The sequence below is a fragment of the Molossus molossus genome, unplaced genomic scaffold, assembly GCF_014108415.1.
Source record: "Molossus molossus isolate mMolMol1 unplaced genomic scaffold, mMolMol1.p scaffold_m16_p_15, whole genome shotgun sequence".
NCBI lineage: Eukaryota > Metazoa > Chordata > Mammalia > Chiroptera > Molossidae > Molossus > Molossus molossus.
The window spans coordinates 24,212,844-24,230,098 of NW_023425350.1; the positions used below are offsets into that span (position 1 = coordinate 24,212,844).

General features: G+C 37.6%; 1 protein-coding gene across 1 annotated transcript in view; it reads right to left on the reverse strand.

Annotated features, from left to right (window-relative positions):
* Positions 1–17,157, reverse strand: part of CEBPZ (CCAAT enhancer binding protein zeta) — a 22,862-nt gene extending 5,705 nt beyond the window's left edge. The window contains exons 1-10 of the mRNA XM_036262230.1: positions 16,984–17,157; positions 13,291–14,789; positions 7,321–7,552; positions 6,635–6,818; positions 6,099–6,187; positions 3,469–3,522; positions 2,637–2,739; positions 2,468–2,536; positions 1,408–1,474; positions 377–477 (exon numbers count right to left, since the gene is read on the reverse strand). Of these exons, the coding sequence (XP_036118123.1) occupies positions 377–477; positions 1,408–1,474; positions 2,468–2,536; positions 2,637–2,739; positions 3,469–3,522; positions 6,099–6,187; positions 6,635–6,818; positions 7,321–7,552; positions 13,291–14,789; positions 16,984–17,139 (2,554 nt within the window). The 5' untranslated portion in view covers positions 17,140–17,157. The remainder of the gene's footprint in view (positions 1–376; positions 478–1,407; positions 1,475–2,467; positions 2,537–2,636; positions 2,740–3,468; positions 3,523–6,098; positions 6,188–6,634; positions 6,819–7,320; positions 7,553–13,290; positions 14,790–16,983) is intronic.
* Positions 17,158–17,255: the final 98 nt, after the last annotated feature.

Consider the following 17,255-nt stretch of genomic DNA (forward strand, 5'->3'; position numbering starts at 1 on the left):
AAATTTTATTTTAGTTCTGTGCAATATAATGGTAAGATAGATGAAATAGTATACTATTGATACCAATAATGCAAAGAGATTAGGAACAGCAAAAATGGTTTTCCTTTTATAAGAGATTTGGCCTTAAGAATGAATATACTCATGCACATATAATTTTTTTCTCCATGAACTGTCAAAGAACAATCACATATTTTTCTGCAGCAAATGTAGGTGAAATTCCACATCCCCACCAAATATTTAACCCTTCATTGTGATTTGCATGGTATTCTTAAATGATTTGTTAAAATAAAGACACTTCTACCTACAACTAATACTTCATAGTTCTATAAATAAATAGTAATGTATTATTTTACAAATTGAAGAGTCAACAAATTACCAATCATCTTTTCAAATTCCTCATCATCCACATCTTCTATACTTTCTTCATCTGCATTCCGTTTCTGTTTCTCTTTAACAATAGCAACTTTTTTATAATACCTAAAATAAGATTCATGTTATCTATTTGATAATTTTACTGAAGGGCCCACTTTACTATAATCAAAGTATCTATGACCAGTGGCTGAAACAAGCGTCAAAGCTGTTAACGCAGTTGAATATAAATGGCTAAAATTTGTATTATAGAAAAGAGTTTTAAATTCTACAAAACAGTTGGAAATTTCTAAAATGTGATGTATAAATTTCAAATATTTAGGTTTAGTTCTTCATAAAAACACTTCAACTCATCTTAATTAAATGGCATATATAAAAGGTTGTTCAGGGTCAACACTAATGATAAAAGTATTAGAATATCTTAAAATGTGGCTGACCTCTATTCACAATATTTTATCAGTTAGACCACTTGTCATAATAGGGTATAGTGAAATTTAGCATTTTGCAGATGGGATCATACATACCCTCAAAATGTTTTTAAAATGCAAATCAAATCAAACCAAATTAACCAATCAGATAACAGTTCCTTTACTACTGTTATGGCATTTACTAATAAAACCACTAGGTTCAGAACTTATCTCTACAGCAGCACAGTGAATTTTGCTAATTCTGCGTAGAGCCATGTTGTGGACAAATTACCCATGAGTTGTTTGTCATTATATTAGACTAATAAAGAATTACAGCCTGTAAGAAAATTACTGTATTAAAAAAGCAAATTAAAGATTACGTTCCATAAAATCAAGAGTCATAAAACAAAAATTTTACTAGATTATTAAAAACAAAGCCCCTAAATTTACTTGTCTTAGTTCCACTTAGATATCTTAATGTTAGCAAAATGACTGATTTATACATTCACAAAAATGGATACTGTTATGTCCTTCAATCTTTTCAAGGTTGGCCTATGCTAACAAAGCATTATATGGTATCTAAACATTTAAATTTTAACAGTTCCCCAAATGAAAATATTAAGTATATTACCTATAGAAAAACACTTCATCCACTGGTATTTGACTTTCTTCTTTTGCAAGGAACTCCTTACTGTTCACTAGAAAAATTTGGTTAAAATTTTTAATTTATTAAAGTAATCCTTTTTATGCTATTCAAGCTCTTAAGTCTAAATACAGCATACCTACAACTCTAACATCTCAAAATGTAAGGGAGGTGAACAGAAGGGATCCTAGAGTGCAGAGGACAATCTCTGGAAAAGTCTGTGTGGAGAAGACCCAACATCTGAAATTGGTCGACGGCTACAATGAAAAGTAGGCAGTACTCAGCCAACAGTACTTTACAGTGGAAGAACAGGGTCTCTCATTGTCCTCCAATTGTATCCCAGATCTGAATTTCAAGAGACTTAAAAATTCAAAGAGTTCTTTTAATAAATAATCACTTTAAACTTGCCATTTTCATCCCAGAAAAATGACAGTGCCTGCAACTCTAGTATGGGAAGCAAAGGCAAACATAGAATTATCCACAATTTTATTTAACACTGAAGAAAACTAAGAAGCAAGATTATGGAGCTACAAAGATGTTATTTTACCACTTCAGAATTAAAATTTCTGACTCATCTTGATTAAAAGGGAATTTGACTTCTAATTCTAACTCTATTGACTTTGGGCAAGTCTTTTAACATCTCTGCACCTCTGTGAAATAGTTGGAAAATAAATGATTTATAGGTGTATTTTCAATATATATATCTCGGGGGTGGGGAGGAGTGGTCGTTACTGATAAAGCTACAGATGATACCAGAATGACAAAATATTGACAACTGTTAAAGCTGGGTGATGTGGTTGGGGGGAGTTGATCATACTATTTATTTATTTACTTTAGAGATGTAAAAAGGCCCAGTCAGACACAGTAGATTTAAGAACACCTACACATTCTTTGGAACAAAAAAAGGATAATGTTTCTCTCTGGTGCTTAGGTTTTATTCTGATAAAGTGGAGTAAAGAATAACACAATTTATTGACTTGTACTATCCTATAAGTTTCCACTGTCCAGGCATTTATAAATTATTATAAAGTATTTTATAAATACTTACCAGCAAGATTACGGATATCCTTTATAAAATGTTTTCTTTTTGGCTGCATCACAACACTGTCTGTGTTTTCTGAAATGTAAAATCAAGATAGTGTAATGTACAAACTAATTCTATGCTCATGTGGTTTATCAAAAGTGAAAACCAAATAAATCATCAAACAGAAGCATACCTTTGCCTTTATGTGGCTTTGGATTTCGGTATACAAATCGATCCAAGAATCTCATCAGTGTGAAATCCTGTAGTGGGTCCCCTGAATACTGAATATAATTTCCCTGAAAGGTAGGGGGAATTTCCGAACTTAACTCAATTATATGTATGCATCCAGATAAAGAGGGAAATGAAAGCATCAATTACAATACACAGAAGGCACAAATCTGCAATGACTCTTCAAATATTTCTCTCATGCATGTTCTTTTTAATCCTCCCTCAAGGTTATGTTTTTATTGATTTTGAGAGGGAGAGGAAGGGAGAGAGAAAAACATTGATGTGAGAGAGAAACATCAATCAGTTGCCCCACATATGCGCCCTGACCAGGGATTGAACCGGCAACCTTTCGGTGTGTGGGACAACACTCCAGCTAACTGAGCCACCCAGCTGGAGCTCATGCACATTCTTTTTTACTTAAAGAAATTAAAAACACATACACATTCTATGATGCACTGCTGATTAAATAGGTAAATAATATTAATACTTAAGGTCCTTTAACTATTAACCAAGAACCAAATCCTGAGGTAGCAAACAGGAAAGGGGAAGGCAATCTTTCTCTAGGAGAAAAGCCAGAATAACTCGTTTTCTGAAATCCTGTATTTCCATTCATCACCGAGTGGGAAGATTTAACTGCTACTCTGTATTTAAATGAGTCACTGCTCCTTTACAACAGCAGACAAATGTATATGATTCTATCTGGTGGAAAAAATACTGTATGATGAGTTATTTATTATCTAAAACTAGATTAGTTATTTTTTCTTATATCTTGTTTTTTTTAAATATTTTAGACTTACCTGAAGGATAGTCTTTGCAAACAGAGCCACAGAGGGATGAAAATGTTCAGATAGCTAAATAGAAAAATGTGAATGAGGTCAACTCTTACTACAATGACAGATTGATTATTTAAGAAAATCCAAAGAATTAAAATTTAAGCTAATACATTAAAAGAGTGATTCTCAAAATTTTGGTCTGAGGGCTGCTTACTTAAAAATCAAGGACTTCAAGAGCTTCTTTAAGTGGGATACACCTACTGTTATTTACCTTATTAGAAATTACAACGAAAGATTTAAAACACTATTTACAGTTTAAAGTAACAATAAACCTATTATACATTAACATTTTATAAAAATTATTTTATGTATGTATGTATGTATGTATGTATTTTAATCCTCACCCGAGGACATTTTTGCATGTATCTTCAGTTAGAGAGGGAGGGAGGGAGGAAAAGGGAGGGAGAAACAGCGATGTGAGAGAGACACACTGGTTGCCACCCACATGACCCCAATCGGGGCAGGGGACAAACTACAACCGAGGTATGAGGTACGTGCCCTTAGCAGGAACTGAACCGAACCTGGGACTCTGGTCCGTGGGCCGACGCTCTAACAGCTGAGCCAAACCGGCCAGGGCTATAAAAATTATTTTAAAGAATAAATATTAGTGAGAAGAGTAGCATTATTTTAGTTTTACAAATCTATTTAATGTCTAACTTAACAGATACAATGGATTGTCACATCTGCTTCCATATCCCATGTTATTGTAGTTGAAGTATATAGAGAAAATCTGACCTCATACAGATATATAGTTGGAAAAAGGAGGTTTTATTACTAGCCTTTCACATAATTGTGGACTTTTTTCATGTTCAAGACAATGCCTCCCAAATAACCAAAGTGAATAAGGAAATTCTATTGTTCAGTCAGTCTTTCATGAAAAGATTAGCTACCTGAGTTTCCAACAACTACACAGACACTTGTCTTTGTGAGATGAGACAACCTTCACACTTAGGTATGCATTATGCGTTCTTGCTATTATATGTACACAAGATATTAAAAACAAATGTACTCTGCCCTGACTAGTTTGGCTCAGTGGTCAGAACATCAGCCTGCGGACCAAAGAGTCACAGGTTTGATTCAGGTCAAGGGCACGTATCTCAGTTGCAGTTCGATCTCCAGCCCTGGTCAGTGTCATGTGGGAGGCAACCAATTGAGGCATCTCTCTCACATTGATGTCTCTCTCTCTCCCCCCACCTCCCTCCTTTATCTAAAGATCAATGGAAATATATACTCAGGTGAGGATGAAAAACAAAACAAAACAAAAATGTTCTTTAGGGTCAAGATAATAAAATCAATAATTTTTCTTGCTTCATCATTCTTAGACGATACCAGCTTTTTAAAAAACTGCAAGTATGTGTCAATAAAGAATATAATGGAGGTGAGTATAGCTTAGTGCTACTGTCTTTATTGTGCTAAGGCACCAACAGTTTTATAATTTTTTTTTTAACCCTCACCTGAGGATATGTTTACTGACCTTAGAGAGAGAAGAAGAAGGGGGACAAAGGGAGGGGAAGGAGAGAGAGAGAAAGAAAGAGAAACTTTAACAGGTTGCCTCCTATACGTGCTCTGACTGGGGATCAAACCTGAAACCTAGGTATGTGCCCCAACTGGGAATCGAACTTGCAGCCTTTTTGGTGTAAGGGACGATGCTCCAACCATCTGAGCCTTGCAGCTGGGGCAGGCACCAACCGTTTCATCCATCATTTCTTTTATACCATCAGTGCTAATGTCAACATGGTGACAATGGTAAATAATGTCTTGGTACCACTATGAAAGCAGTTGTGACCTTGCAGACTTGCTGAAAAAGGGGATAAGGACCCGCAGATGTCCGTGCCCACACTTTCAGAATCACTATATTGGAAGACATTTTTTAACTTTACAAGAGAAATCACAGAAAGGTTATTAGAAAAAATGAGTTACTCTTACGCATTTAAAAAGTAACTTTATTTGCAAAAAGTACTTGTATCACAAATCTTTTCAGGGGTCATCTAATGCAAAAAGCAAAATTTACCTATTTTACAGAGCTGTTATAGGCAATAATCTACCTACCAAAAGCAGAACTTATTTTTTTTTCTTTTTATTAAGTTTTAGAGAGAGAGGAAGGGGAAGGAGAGACAGAAACATCTATGAGCGAGAACATCGACTGGCCGCCTCTTGCGTGCCCTTCACTGGGGATCAGGCCCACAACCTGGGCATGTGCCCTGACCGTGAACTGACCTGGCGACCTCTTGGTGTATGGGTTGACACTCAACTACTGAGCCACACCGGCCAGGCAAAAAAAAAAAAAAATTATTTATAGCCATGTACAACATCCTAATTTTGCATGTACATTATTTAAGATTTCCAATATGTGAATGCAGAAAGGTACGTATGTGGAAATTTAATGTTTATCAGAGGCAAAAGCAATATGGATTAAAAAGCAGTTACAGCTGCATGACATACTTCAAACTGCTTTCTTATGACAATGAACTCATGTCTAAGTAACAACTCTTACATTTATTATTTGCAAAAAAATGGAAACTTCAAGGTATGTTAAACCCATGAGGACAAATATATAACACAAATGAATCAAAAGACAAATTGAAATTATTTACCTTTTTGAGTTCCCAAAAACTTGTATTTTCAGCTCCACAGAACAAAGGATTTCTACTGAATGGATCATATGTGTTTAACCGTTTGCCACCTGAGAACAAAAAAACAGTATTTCTCAAATGCTTTATTCCTAGACGAAGATATCACCAAAGCCACCATTATTAATGTTGTTAACAATAGATATAATTTCCAACATTCTTAATTAGGTAGGCATCCTACCTAGATTAAAAACTGCAAGGCCCTTCAAGAATTTATTTTGGTACCCCAACTAGCATTTGCTATTGAATAAATCAGGCAGCATGTTTATTCCAGCTACCAAAAGATCCCCTTCACAACTTCTCACTTTTTCAAATAGCAACAAAAGGTGCCTATTCTGGGTCAACTAGGTCATAACTGTTTAAACGGCTAATAACCTGAAGATGAAATAGGTCTAAAGTCTTGGAAATTTAGAATGCTCTAAATGTTTGTCATTAAATTATACCCAGAAATAATTCTCACTTGGAACAGGTTTTACATTTTCATGTTTTCAGAAACTCACCTTTTAAATTATCAAAATGCACCCAAGATGCAGACTCTGATTTTTTGGTTTCCGTATGATTTTTTGACACAGTTTCTTCTGTCTCAACGTTTTTCACAGTACCCGTTTCTTTGTCTGCATCAGTGAATGTTTCTATGTCTTCATCATCTCTTACATCAATAAACTTTTCTTCATCATCAGATTCCTGAAAAAGTAATTTAATGAAGATTTGCTAACTGCAATTCTGGTGAAACATGCAAGTATCAGCAGTGAAATTTAGATTGAGGGGAGAACATATCTTTATTTATTAATGTAACAGTTAAATTTTGAGCCAAGGAGCCCTGAGACTTTGGGATTTTATTACATAAAAACATTCAACCCTCAAATTTCTGACATGTTTTAAATAACCCAACAGGTATTATGTTCATTTCACAACTGAAGAAATAGGTTTAAGAGATCTGCTAGCTCTATAAACAATCTGTAACTATGTCCTACAAATGCAGTTTAGTTTATGAGTAAAGGGGTCAAACAATATGCCAACGTAGTCAACTGTACACCTGGCACTAAAGTCCAGGTCTGCCTGACTGCAGAACTCACACTCTGACATGCTCCAGACAACTAAGAAAGTTACCGTAATGGAAGCAAAGAAGAAAGACACCACTATATTGCAGAACCCACTCAATTTAAAAAGCAGTTGTAAAATATACCGAATGATCGTCTAGTTGACTTCTTAAACCTGGTTTTGCTTTAAGAATCTCAGACACAAGATATAAAACTCCACATATGAATGGTGGCATATGTTCACAAGTAACTTGAAGTAACCTCTTCACAAAAGCCTTCACTCTGCGCAACACGATGTCAGCTTTCAGAGATTTGTAGACTAGGTTAAGAAACATGGCTTGCTTTGAACACATCATTAACCCTGGATCCAACATCTTCCTGTAAAACAAAAACAAGATCAACCGTTTATTCATAAAACATTTCTACAACGAGCAGCCACATATTAGAGGCAAGTACTAACCTCGCCTTAGGGATAACTTTTTTACTTATTTTAGAAGAGCCCACGTCTTTTTTCTATTATTCCTCACCTGAGGATACTTTTCCATTTATCATCAGATAGAGTGGGAAGGAGGGAGAGAGAGAGACAGAGAGAGAAATATTGATGTGATAGAGCCACATCGACTGGCTGCTTCCCACACGACCCGACCAGGGCCAGGGACGGACCACAACTGAGGTACGTGCCCTTGACCGGAATTGAACCCGCGACTCATCAGTCTGTGGACTGACACTCTAACCACTGAAGCAAACTGACCAGTGCAGCAAGAGCCCATTTCTGCCAAGAGGTAAAATGTAAGTCGATGATCAGACAAAAGGAATGATGATGGTAGGAGTGGAGGAATCACAGGAAAGAGACATTTTTTCCCCTTTTTCCAAATGGGTCTCCATACTCTACCAGCGATTCTCCACCTGTGGGTCACAACCCCTTTAGGGGTTGGACGACCCTTTCACAAGTGTCGTCTAAGACATAACAGTAGCAAAATTACAGTTATAAAGTAGCAAAACTAATTTTATGGTTGGGGATCACCACAACACAAGGAACTGTATTAAAGGGTCGAGGCATTAGGAAGGTTGAGAACCACTGTGTCTAGACTAAGAGGGCATAGCCCTAACAGTATAATTTTCACTGATAGAGAACCACACATGAAAAGCTAATCCAAGACCAAACAATGAAAATTGACCTAAGAAAGCAGTGGAGTAGATCTGAGTTCTTATCCTTGTATCACTCTCTACCACCTGGGTGACCAGAAGCAGCCTCCTCCACAGGGTTCTAGTGAAGACCATACATGTATAGTTAAAAATTGTCTGGGGGGTGTGGCTCAATGGTTGAGCGTCGACCCGTGCACCAAGAGGTCACCAGTGATTCCCGGTCAGGACACATGCCGGGGTTTCAGGCTTGATCCCCAGTAGGGGCCATGCAGGAGGCAGCTGATGGGTGGTTCTCTCTCACATCAATGTTTCTATCTCTTTCTCCTCTCTAAAAATCAATAAAAATGTATTTTAAAAACATTAAATTGTGAGGACTTCAGAGAATCTCTAGTCCAATGTACTAACTGTAAATCATCCTTCCATATATGCCATTCTCTCAGCCTAGAATATTCTTCCCCAACTGTCTGCATGCCCATAGTATCTAAAATAGGTTCCTTCATTATTCTCTGTATCAGAACCATGTTTATGTTCTTTGTAGTTTAACACACTTTGTTACCTCCCCCGCCCCCCCAAAGTCCATTGGAACAGGGAGTGGGCCTGTGATAGTCATTGTTGTAACCTCAGTGCCTGGCACTTAAAATAAGTCCTGATATTTACTGAATAAATAAATGGTTCATTTCATGGTAAATGGCTATGCAACAACTCTATTAATTGTAGATTGTTCACTCACTAGGAGCCCAATCTAATTTTGGACAAAATGTTACCAGAAAATCTCTTCTTTACCCATAGCTGAAATCTGTTCCTTTATAATTTCCAACCACTATTCTCCTATAACCATCTGAAGGAACACAAAATAACCTAAACATAAGCGACAAAAGCAAAGTAAATGGAATTACATCAAACTAAAAAGCTTCTGCACAGCAAAGTGAACAACAAAATAAAAAGGCCACCTATGGAATGGGAGAAAAATATCTGTAAACCATTTACTTAATAAAGGGTTAATATATTTAAAAAAAAAAAAAGAAAAGAAACCTCATAGATTCCATAGCAAAAAGAACTTGATTAAAAGTGGGCAAAAGACGTGAATAAACATTTTCCCAAAGAAGACAAATAGCCAACGTGTGTGTGAAAAGGTGCTCAACATCACTAATCAGGGAAATATAAATCAAAACCACCTCACCTGTTAGGATGGCTATTATAAAAAAGACAAGACATAACAAACCGTGGTGAAGATATGGGAAAAAGAGAACTCTGTACACTGTTGGTAGGAATATACATTGGGACAGCCATTATGGAAAACAGTACAGGAGGTCCTCAAAAAATTAAAAATAGAGCTACCACATGACCAAGTAATCCCATTTCTGGGTATATAGCCCAAGGAAATGAAATAAGTACATTGAAGAGACATCTGTGCTCCAGTATTCATGGAATTTTTCACAACAGCCAATGTATGGAAGCACCCTAATGGTGTGTCGACAGATAAATGGATATAGATGTGATATACAAATACAATCAATATTATTCAGCCACGAAAAAAAAAAGAAATTCCACTATTTGCATCATAGATGAACCTGGAGGACATTATACTAAGTGAAATAAGTCACACAGAGAAAGACAGCTACGATATGACTTCATTTATGCAGGGAGTGGGTAGAAATGGGGGGATGCTGGTCAAAGGGTACAAACTCTCAGTAATAAGATGAGTAAGTTCTGAGGATCTAATGTACAGCATGGGTACTATTGATAGTAATAGTGTATTGTACAACTGACATTTGCTGAGAGTATCTTAAGCATTCTCATCACATACAAAAAAGTAGGAACTTTGTGAGGTGATGGATGTGTTAACTCGATTATAGTACTAATTACTACATATATATGTATATAAAATCATCACATTTTACACTTTAAATGCATGCATTTATTTGCTAATTATACCTCAATCAAGTTGGCCAAAAAAAACCCAAAACAAAATAATCTAATTATATTTCAAATGACAGCCTTTCAAATACTTGACCCTATAAAGCTATTAGGTGTCTTCTCTCCCCAGTTTCTCTTCTGCAGGGTTCTCAACTATCATCTTATCTAAGTTCTAAATTCTCTCTTTGCTCTAGTTGCTGAATCCTAGAGAAGCTCCAACTGATCTGAACCTCCAGACACAGGACCAAGAATTAACATAGTCTTCCAGATATGTTCACGTGGAATAATTACTTCTTGTTCTAGTACTTCTATTAACTTTTCCGCATTAATACTAGAAATAAAAATATTTAATCTTGTGAAGCATTTTCGTTGTTGTTGTTTTGTTTGTTGTTGTTTTTTTGTGGTATGTGCTCCTAGCGGGAACTGAACCCGGAAGTCTCTGGTCCGCAGGCCGATGCTCAACCACTGAGCCAAACTGGCCAGGCGAAGCATTTTCATATTGCTCTTCATACTCAGTTTCCCCTATCTGTCAGTTTTCTGAGATAGTGTGCACTATTCAATCTTTGATATTCAACTTTCTCTCCTCACATTTAAATTTTTCAACGTCTCCCTTCATTTTGCAACACATTTTAAATCGTAAGTTCCATTACACATCAATGGAAACATCTGAGAAGACTTAAATAGGTGTACAGTCATCCCTCGCTACTTTGCGCTTCGACTTTCGAGGCTTCACTCTGTCACGGTTTTTTTCAAATATATCCATTAAAAAGTTGATCGAGACAGTGAAAATGATACAGCGCGTGCTTGGTTGTCTGAGTTTATTATACACCCCTGTATTACATTTAAAATTAAAATTACTGTACGTACGGACTGTAGGCCTATGTATTTGAACACCCCAGGAATCCTTCAACGCCAGGTGCAACCACTAGTCTGGAACAGATTAACTGCGATAAACGAGGGACAACTGTATCTCCACCATTGACAGAGAACATGCTCCTGAAGTTTTTGATAAATCCCATTTTTGTAAACCAAGTCATTTCTTCAATTCTTTTTTCTTGAAACATTAGGGAATTTTTATTTAAAGGGTTCTTTTTTTAAAAATCTTCATCCGAGGATATTTTTCTATTTATCTTCATATAGAGTGGAAGGGAGGGCGGGGGAGGGGGGGAGAGAGAGAGAGAGAGAGAGAAACAGCAACGTGAGAGGGACACATCAGCTGGTTGCCTCCCGCATGGCGCCAACTGGGGCTGCGGACAAACCACAACTAAGTTACGTGCCCTTGACTGGAATCGAACCCGCGACTCTTTAGTCCACGGCCCACGTCCTAACTGCTAAGGCAAACTGGCCAGGGCTAAAGGATTCTTAATAAAACCAAGAGGAAATAAATACTTTTAAGAAGGCTTAAAAGCCCTCTGAGGAAACTCATCTGTAAGAGCTCTTGGCAAGCAGTAATTTAAAAAATTTAGCAATGTACTCTTTAGAGATGTGAAATTGTGTTAAACACTGAGATGCTGAACAATATTAGAAAGAAAGATATGTTTTCCAATAGATTCCAAACATTTTCAAAAATTAGAAGTTCTTCTGACCCTCAAGGTTACAAAAAATCAAAGACCTTGATACCTTGACATTTTCAGCAGTGAAATCTTTCTAAACTAAAAAAGTTACTTTTTAAAATATTATAGACATTTAATAGTTATGCAAAGGCCTTTGAGATTCTTTTAGTGTCCCAGTGCAATCAAGGCCATGAAAACATCATGAACTCCAAAGCCAGTAAACCTGGATTTGCTACCCAACTTGATCTTGTATTGTTTGTGTGATCTTGCACAAATTATTGAACCTCACAGAGTGGAGGGCTGTTAGGAGGATTAAACTCAAGAAACACATATAAGTAATATTAATAATGACAGCAGCTAACACAGAGAACCTACTATGTGTCAGACACTGTTAAGTGCTTAACATACATATAAAGATTACATGGGGTAACATATACACCAACTTACTAATCTTATCACAGTCCCAGTTTTGTCATTTCTAGCTGTGTAATCTTGGGAAAGTTTCATAATCTCCATAATAGCCCTATGAAATAGGTTTCTCTCTCCATTTTATAGACAACTGAACCGTGGCACAGTAAAATGTAATCAATCATGTTTACCAACAGAATTATAATAAAGATTAAGTAATTTGTCCAAAATTATACAGCAAACTAATAGCTGGTACTCAAATCCAGACAGTGTGGCTCAAGTCTAAGTGTTAACCACTACATTACATTTCTCACATGACACATGATTGCGAAATTATAAAAATGAATTAGAAGGAAATGCAAAGCTTGCTGGTCAACCTGAACAACTGCAAAGTGTTTCCACACTGTTCAAAAGTTCATCCCTCAAAGGGTGCACTGCAGGAAAATTGCAAAGTTCAATAAACAAATTAATCCCAATATTTAAAAAAAATTCCCAAACTGCAACCACCAACCCTCCCTACCAAACTTTGTTTACCATCTGACTTTCCCAGTATAAATGTAAGCCCCTCTAGTCATGGGAATTTTGTTCACTGTACTATATCCTAAGCACCTGAAACAGTATCCAGTAAATAGTTGGCACTTCAATTCTTGTTGAATTACTAAATGGCTGTGTGAAGGACAGGATAAAGAAATACAGGACTGAGGATGGGGTGGAGAGTGGGGGGAGAAGGAAACTTCCATCTGTAGCTCTATCTATTTAATAGCCCAAAAGATTTAAAACAAATACAGCAAAATATTAAATTTTAAATATTAGGTGGTAGGATATGGATGCTTTGGGGGTATGCGTGTTTTTTCCGTATTCCAACAACTTCTCAAAATAAAATATGATAAACAATATTTTCAAAGCATGTTTAACATAATTATCCAACAGGAAAACAAATACTAAGCAACTTACTTAGTGAGTAACAAGTTTCTGTGGGGGAGCCTAAAATCCACTTCTATAAGTCTTTCTCTTGCCCCCACAGAGGGGCAACTGCGTGTGCTATAGAGTACATTATTCCTCAAATTCACATATCGGGAGGCATGTACTTACCTGTACAATGCTGCATAATATCGATTCGATATTGTCTGCTGAGAATTCATTACTTGGAAAAGCAACATTAAAGCCTGCACACTGGTATTAAAATTCACAATATGTAACACTTTAAAGAGTGTATCAATCTGTTCCCTCACTTTGTCATCACCAGTCTCGGCATAAGGGTAGGCCCTGTTCAATCCTGTTAAAAGGGCACTAAGCATTTTTGATTCAATATCTTTTTTCTTGATACAAGTCCGAAAAAAACAAAAATAAAGAGTTATTAATTTATTAGCCAATTCACTTTCTTCATGGGAGAGGACCATTTGATTTAAAAAGCAAACTGCATAATATTGCGCTTTGGAGCTGACATTTGAGCGAAAAAGCAGCCTTTCTACTTCACCACACACAACGCTTTTCATATTGGGATGTTTACAAAGCAGTATCTCTAACAGATGGGAGGCTTTTGTTGCTATTCTGTTCTGAGGATCTCCTAGTTTGTTTACCACTTGCACAAGAAGAGCTTTCTCTTCCTCAGGTTTGTTACAAAGAAGCTCATGAGCCACTGAAAGGGCTCGAGTTTTGGTGGCTACTAATGAATCATGACTTAAAGTTTCTAAGACCTGCACAAATTCAGCCACTAAATGTTTCAGCTGGTGTTCAAAATACCATAAGATCAGCCTCCTGTCTCTTGAGTCTCTGTTGCCACTGGACAACTGTTCTAGTTTGTTGAAAGGACGCTGGCTGAAAATCCGCAGTTTCCGACTATCTGGCAAAAGGTCTGTAATTAGTAACTCTTTGAAAGTATCCAAAGCCATGAGGCACTGCTGTTTGCTGCCCTTCTTTTTCACAAGGTTTATGAGAGTTTCTACAAACTGGAGTGTGTGAACAGCATCATCCTGAATAAGAAGAATCATGGCTGCCATCCTGTCTCCTAGAGTCCCCGATGACACAATTGCTTTCATCCATGTAGAAGAGGCTCCCTTTTGATTATTTGTCTTATTTTTGAATAAGTTGATTTCATGCTCATACAACTTCTGAGCCAAAATTTTGTATTTAGACACAACATCCCGAGGCTGGGGTTCCACAGAATATTCATTGCTATACTCCAGATCATACCATTTGCCTCCATGCTTCAGTAACAGTGTCTGTCTCTCAACAAATTCAAAGATGTCCTGTTGTTTATCTTTCTTTACTTTCGGTATAGCACTGCTGTTCTCATCAGAATGTTGTTCTGGTCTCTTCTTATTTTTCACTTTACTAACTGATGTCCTTTCACTTTCCACTGCATTTTGCTTTTTATTATCAAATTTAGACATGCTTGCTTTTTTGCTGACATCTTCTTTGCTGGGTGGTTCATCTTCTTCAATTATGAAAGCTTTTGGATATTTGGCCAAATTCAGATTTTGAATAAATGCTTCCAATTCACCTTGTTGAAGGTCATCAATTGCTCCTTTTTTGCCTCCATCCACGATTTCCTCATTCTCATCCAAAGCAGCCAGCATAAGGTAATCTTGCTGCATAAAAACATAATGTTAAAAATAAATTACAAATCCAACAGTTTAGTTTAAACTTCAAAAGTTAATGTGAAACCACTATCTATAATATCAAAGGTGTCATGGTATTGCCTGGGCTCCCAACCTATACCAAAATAAATACTTGACGTATCAAAGATTTAAATGTAAAAAGTAGAACCATAAAATAATAGAACAAAGCACAACATAATTAAAACATTTTTTCAGAGTAGAGAAAAGCTTTCCAAATTTGACATAAAACTTAGGGCCCGCAAAGAAAAGAATGGGTAAATTCATCATTCACTCATACACAAAACATACACACAAATCAAAAGACAAGCAATAAACTGGAAAAAATACTGGCAACTCATATCAAAGCATTTGGGCTTAATAATTAATATGAAAGTTCCTACCCAACAGAAATATGTACAAAGAATATAAACAAATGGTTCATAGCAGGGGGGAAAAAGTGGTTCTTTTAAAATATGAAAAGATGCTCAACCTCAGTGACAGTTAGAGAAATTCATATTAAAACCACAATAATGCATCCATTTTTTAATCTATCAGAGCAAAGATAAAAATGATGACAAGTGGTGTTAAAGAAGGAGTGGGGGAAAAGGCACTTTCCTATATGGCTGATAAGAGTATAAAATGGCACAGTCTCTAAGAAGGGCAATTTGCCACCTTCAATCAAAATACATAGAAGACACACATCCTTTGACCCAGTAGTTCCATTTCTACAAATTTAGATTACATGTACACTTACAATGTGGAAATAGATGTTCACGGTTATATACTGAAATATTATTTAAAAAAGCAAAATACTGACAACTTAAATATCCACAATAAATGGCTGATGGAAAATTAAGACACAGTGATTTATGCAGGCATTATATCAATGACACAGAACTTGACACTGATATGGAAGGATCTCTAAGATAGTAAGAAAAACACACAAATGCAAAATGTTATATGTAGCCACAGTATGGTGCCTTTTGTGTAAATGATAACACACACACACACACACACACCAATGTCTATTTCCTTGGAAGACACAAAAGAGACTTGAAAAAAGACTTTTCACCATGTATCCCTTCCTTAAAAAACAAAACAAAATAGAACCTTTTTTGTAGCATGTGCATATATTGCATATTTAAAAATCAAATACAACCTGACCGCAGAGCACACTGTGAATCTACTCCTGTAAAGTGCATTGTTCCTGCCTCTATTCCATCCCCGCTCCCCAATTCTAGTCTCAAAACAATATTTAATCAAAAATAAGCCAAACCTTCTTATGGTTTCATAAATCTCAGAGTAAAGGCCCACCTTCTTACCTCTCTTTTTTAATTGCTATTTTAGAGAGAGAGGAAGGGAGAGAAACATCGATGTGAGAGAGACATCAATGGGCTGCCTCCTGCACATCCCTCATTGGGGATGGAGCCCACAACCCTGGCGTGTACCCTGACAGGGAATCCAACCAGGACCTCTCAGTCCATGGGACGATGCTCAACCCACTGAGCCACACCGGCTGGGCTGACCTCATTTCTTACCGCTCTCCCCCTTACCTCACTCTGCCTCAGCTACACTGACACTTTTCTTGTTCAGGAAACACAGCACAGTCCTCTCTTTCCTTCAGGTTTTTGCTCTAACATCTCAGTGATGGGTTCCCTGAGCTCCTCATTTACTGTGATGCCCTCTCTCACTCCTTGACCTCCTTCCTTATTTTTCTCCGTAGCAATTTCCAGCGTCTGACATACTGTGTATTCTAAAGTCCGGTTATGTTTCTTTCCCATGACCACAATGCGAATCCCAAGAAAGCGGAGGGCTTCTCGAGCGTACACTGCACGTCCGTTTACTCAGTAAGAACACAAGTTAAAATTCCCAAACTACTAGAGTTCAAAACCCTGATGCCACGAGGCCAGGACCGGAAAAGTCAGTCCCGTCTGACCTGATGGAGTGCCAGTGGGACCACGTCAATAAAGTGAGGGGTTCGCCTACATTCTAAGACCACAGCACAGAAACGCTCACTTCGACTTGTATCTTGTAAACAGTGGACAAGAAGTGGTGCCGGAAGCGCGGGAGCACACTTCCCGGCTAGGAACTGGGCCCCGACGCCCTCCAGCGCCGCTGCTCCGGCCACGCGCGGAGCCCCTCCCCGCGCCTCAGAGCCCCTGCTCCGGGAGGTCCAGGCCATTACCTTGGTGCCTCCGAGCCGTAACACTTCCTCCATGGAGAACCCATTTTCGGCCTCATCGTTATCATCCTCGTCATCCTCATCCGAGTCGTCTACCCTCGCGTCAGGACCCCAGAGCCGCTGGGCATGGAACTCCAAAGGCTTCTTGGCGGCCGCCATGCTCGGCAAAGCGTGCGCCCCTCGTCTGCAGGTTCCTTCCGCTTGGCCGGGTGACGTGCTTCCTGGGGGGGCGTGTCCTCCCCCGGAAACGGCCGTAATTCCCACCGCAGGCGTCT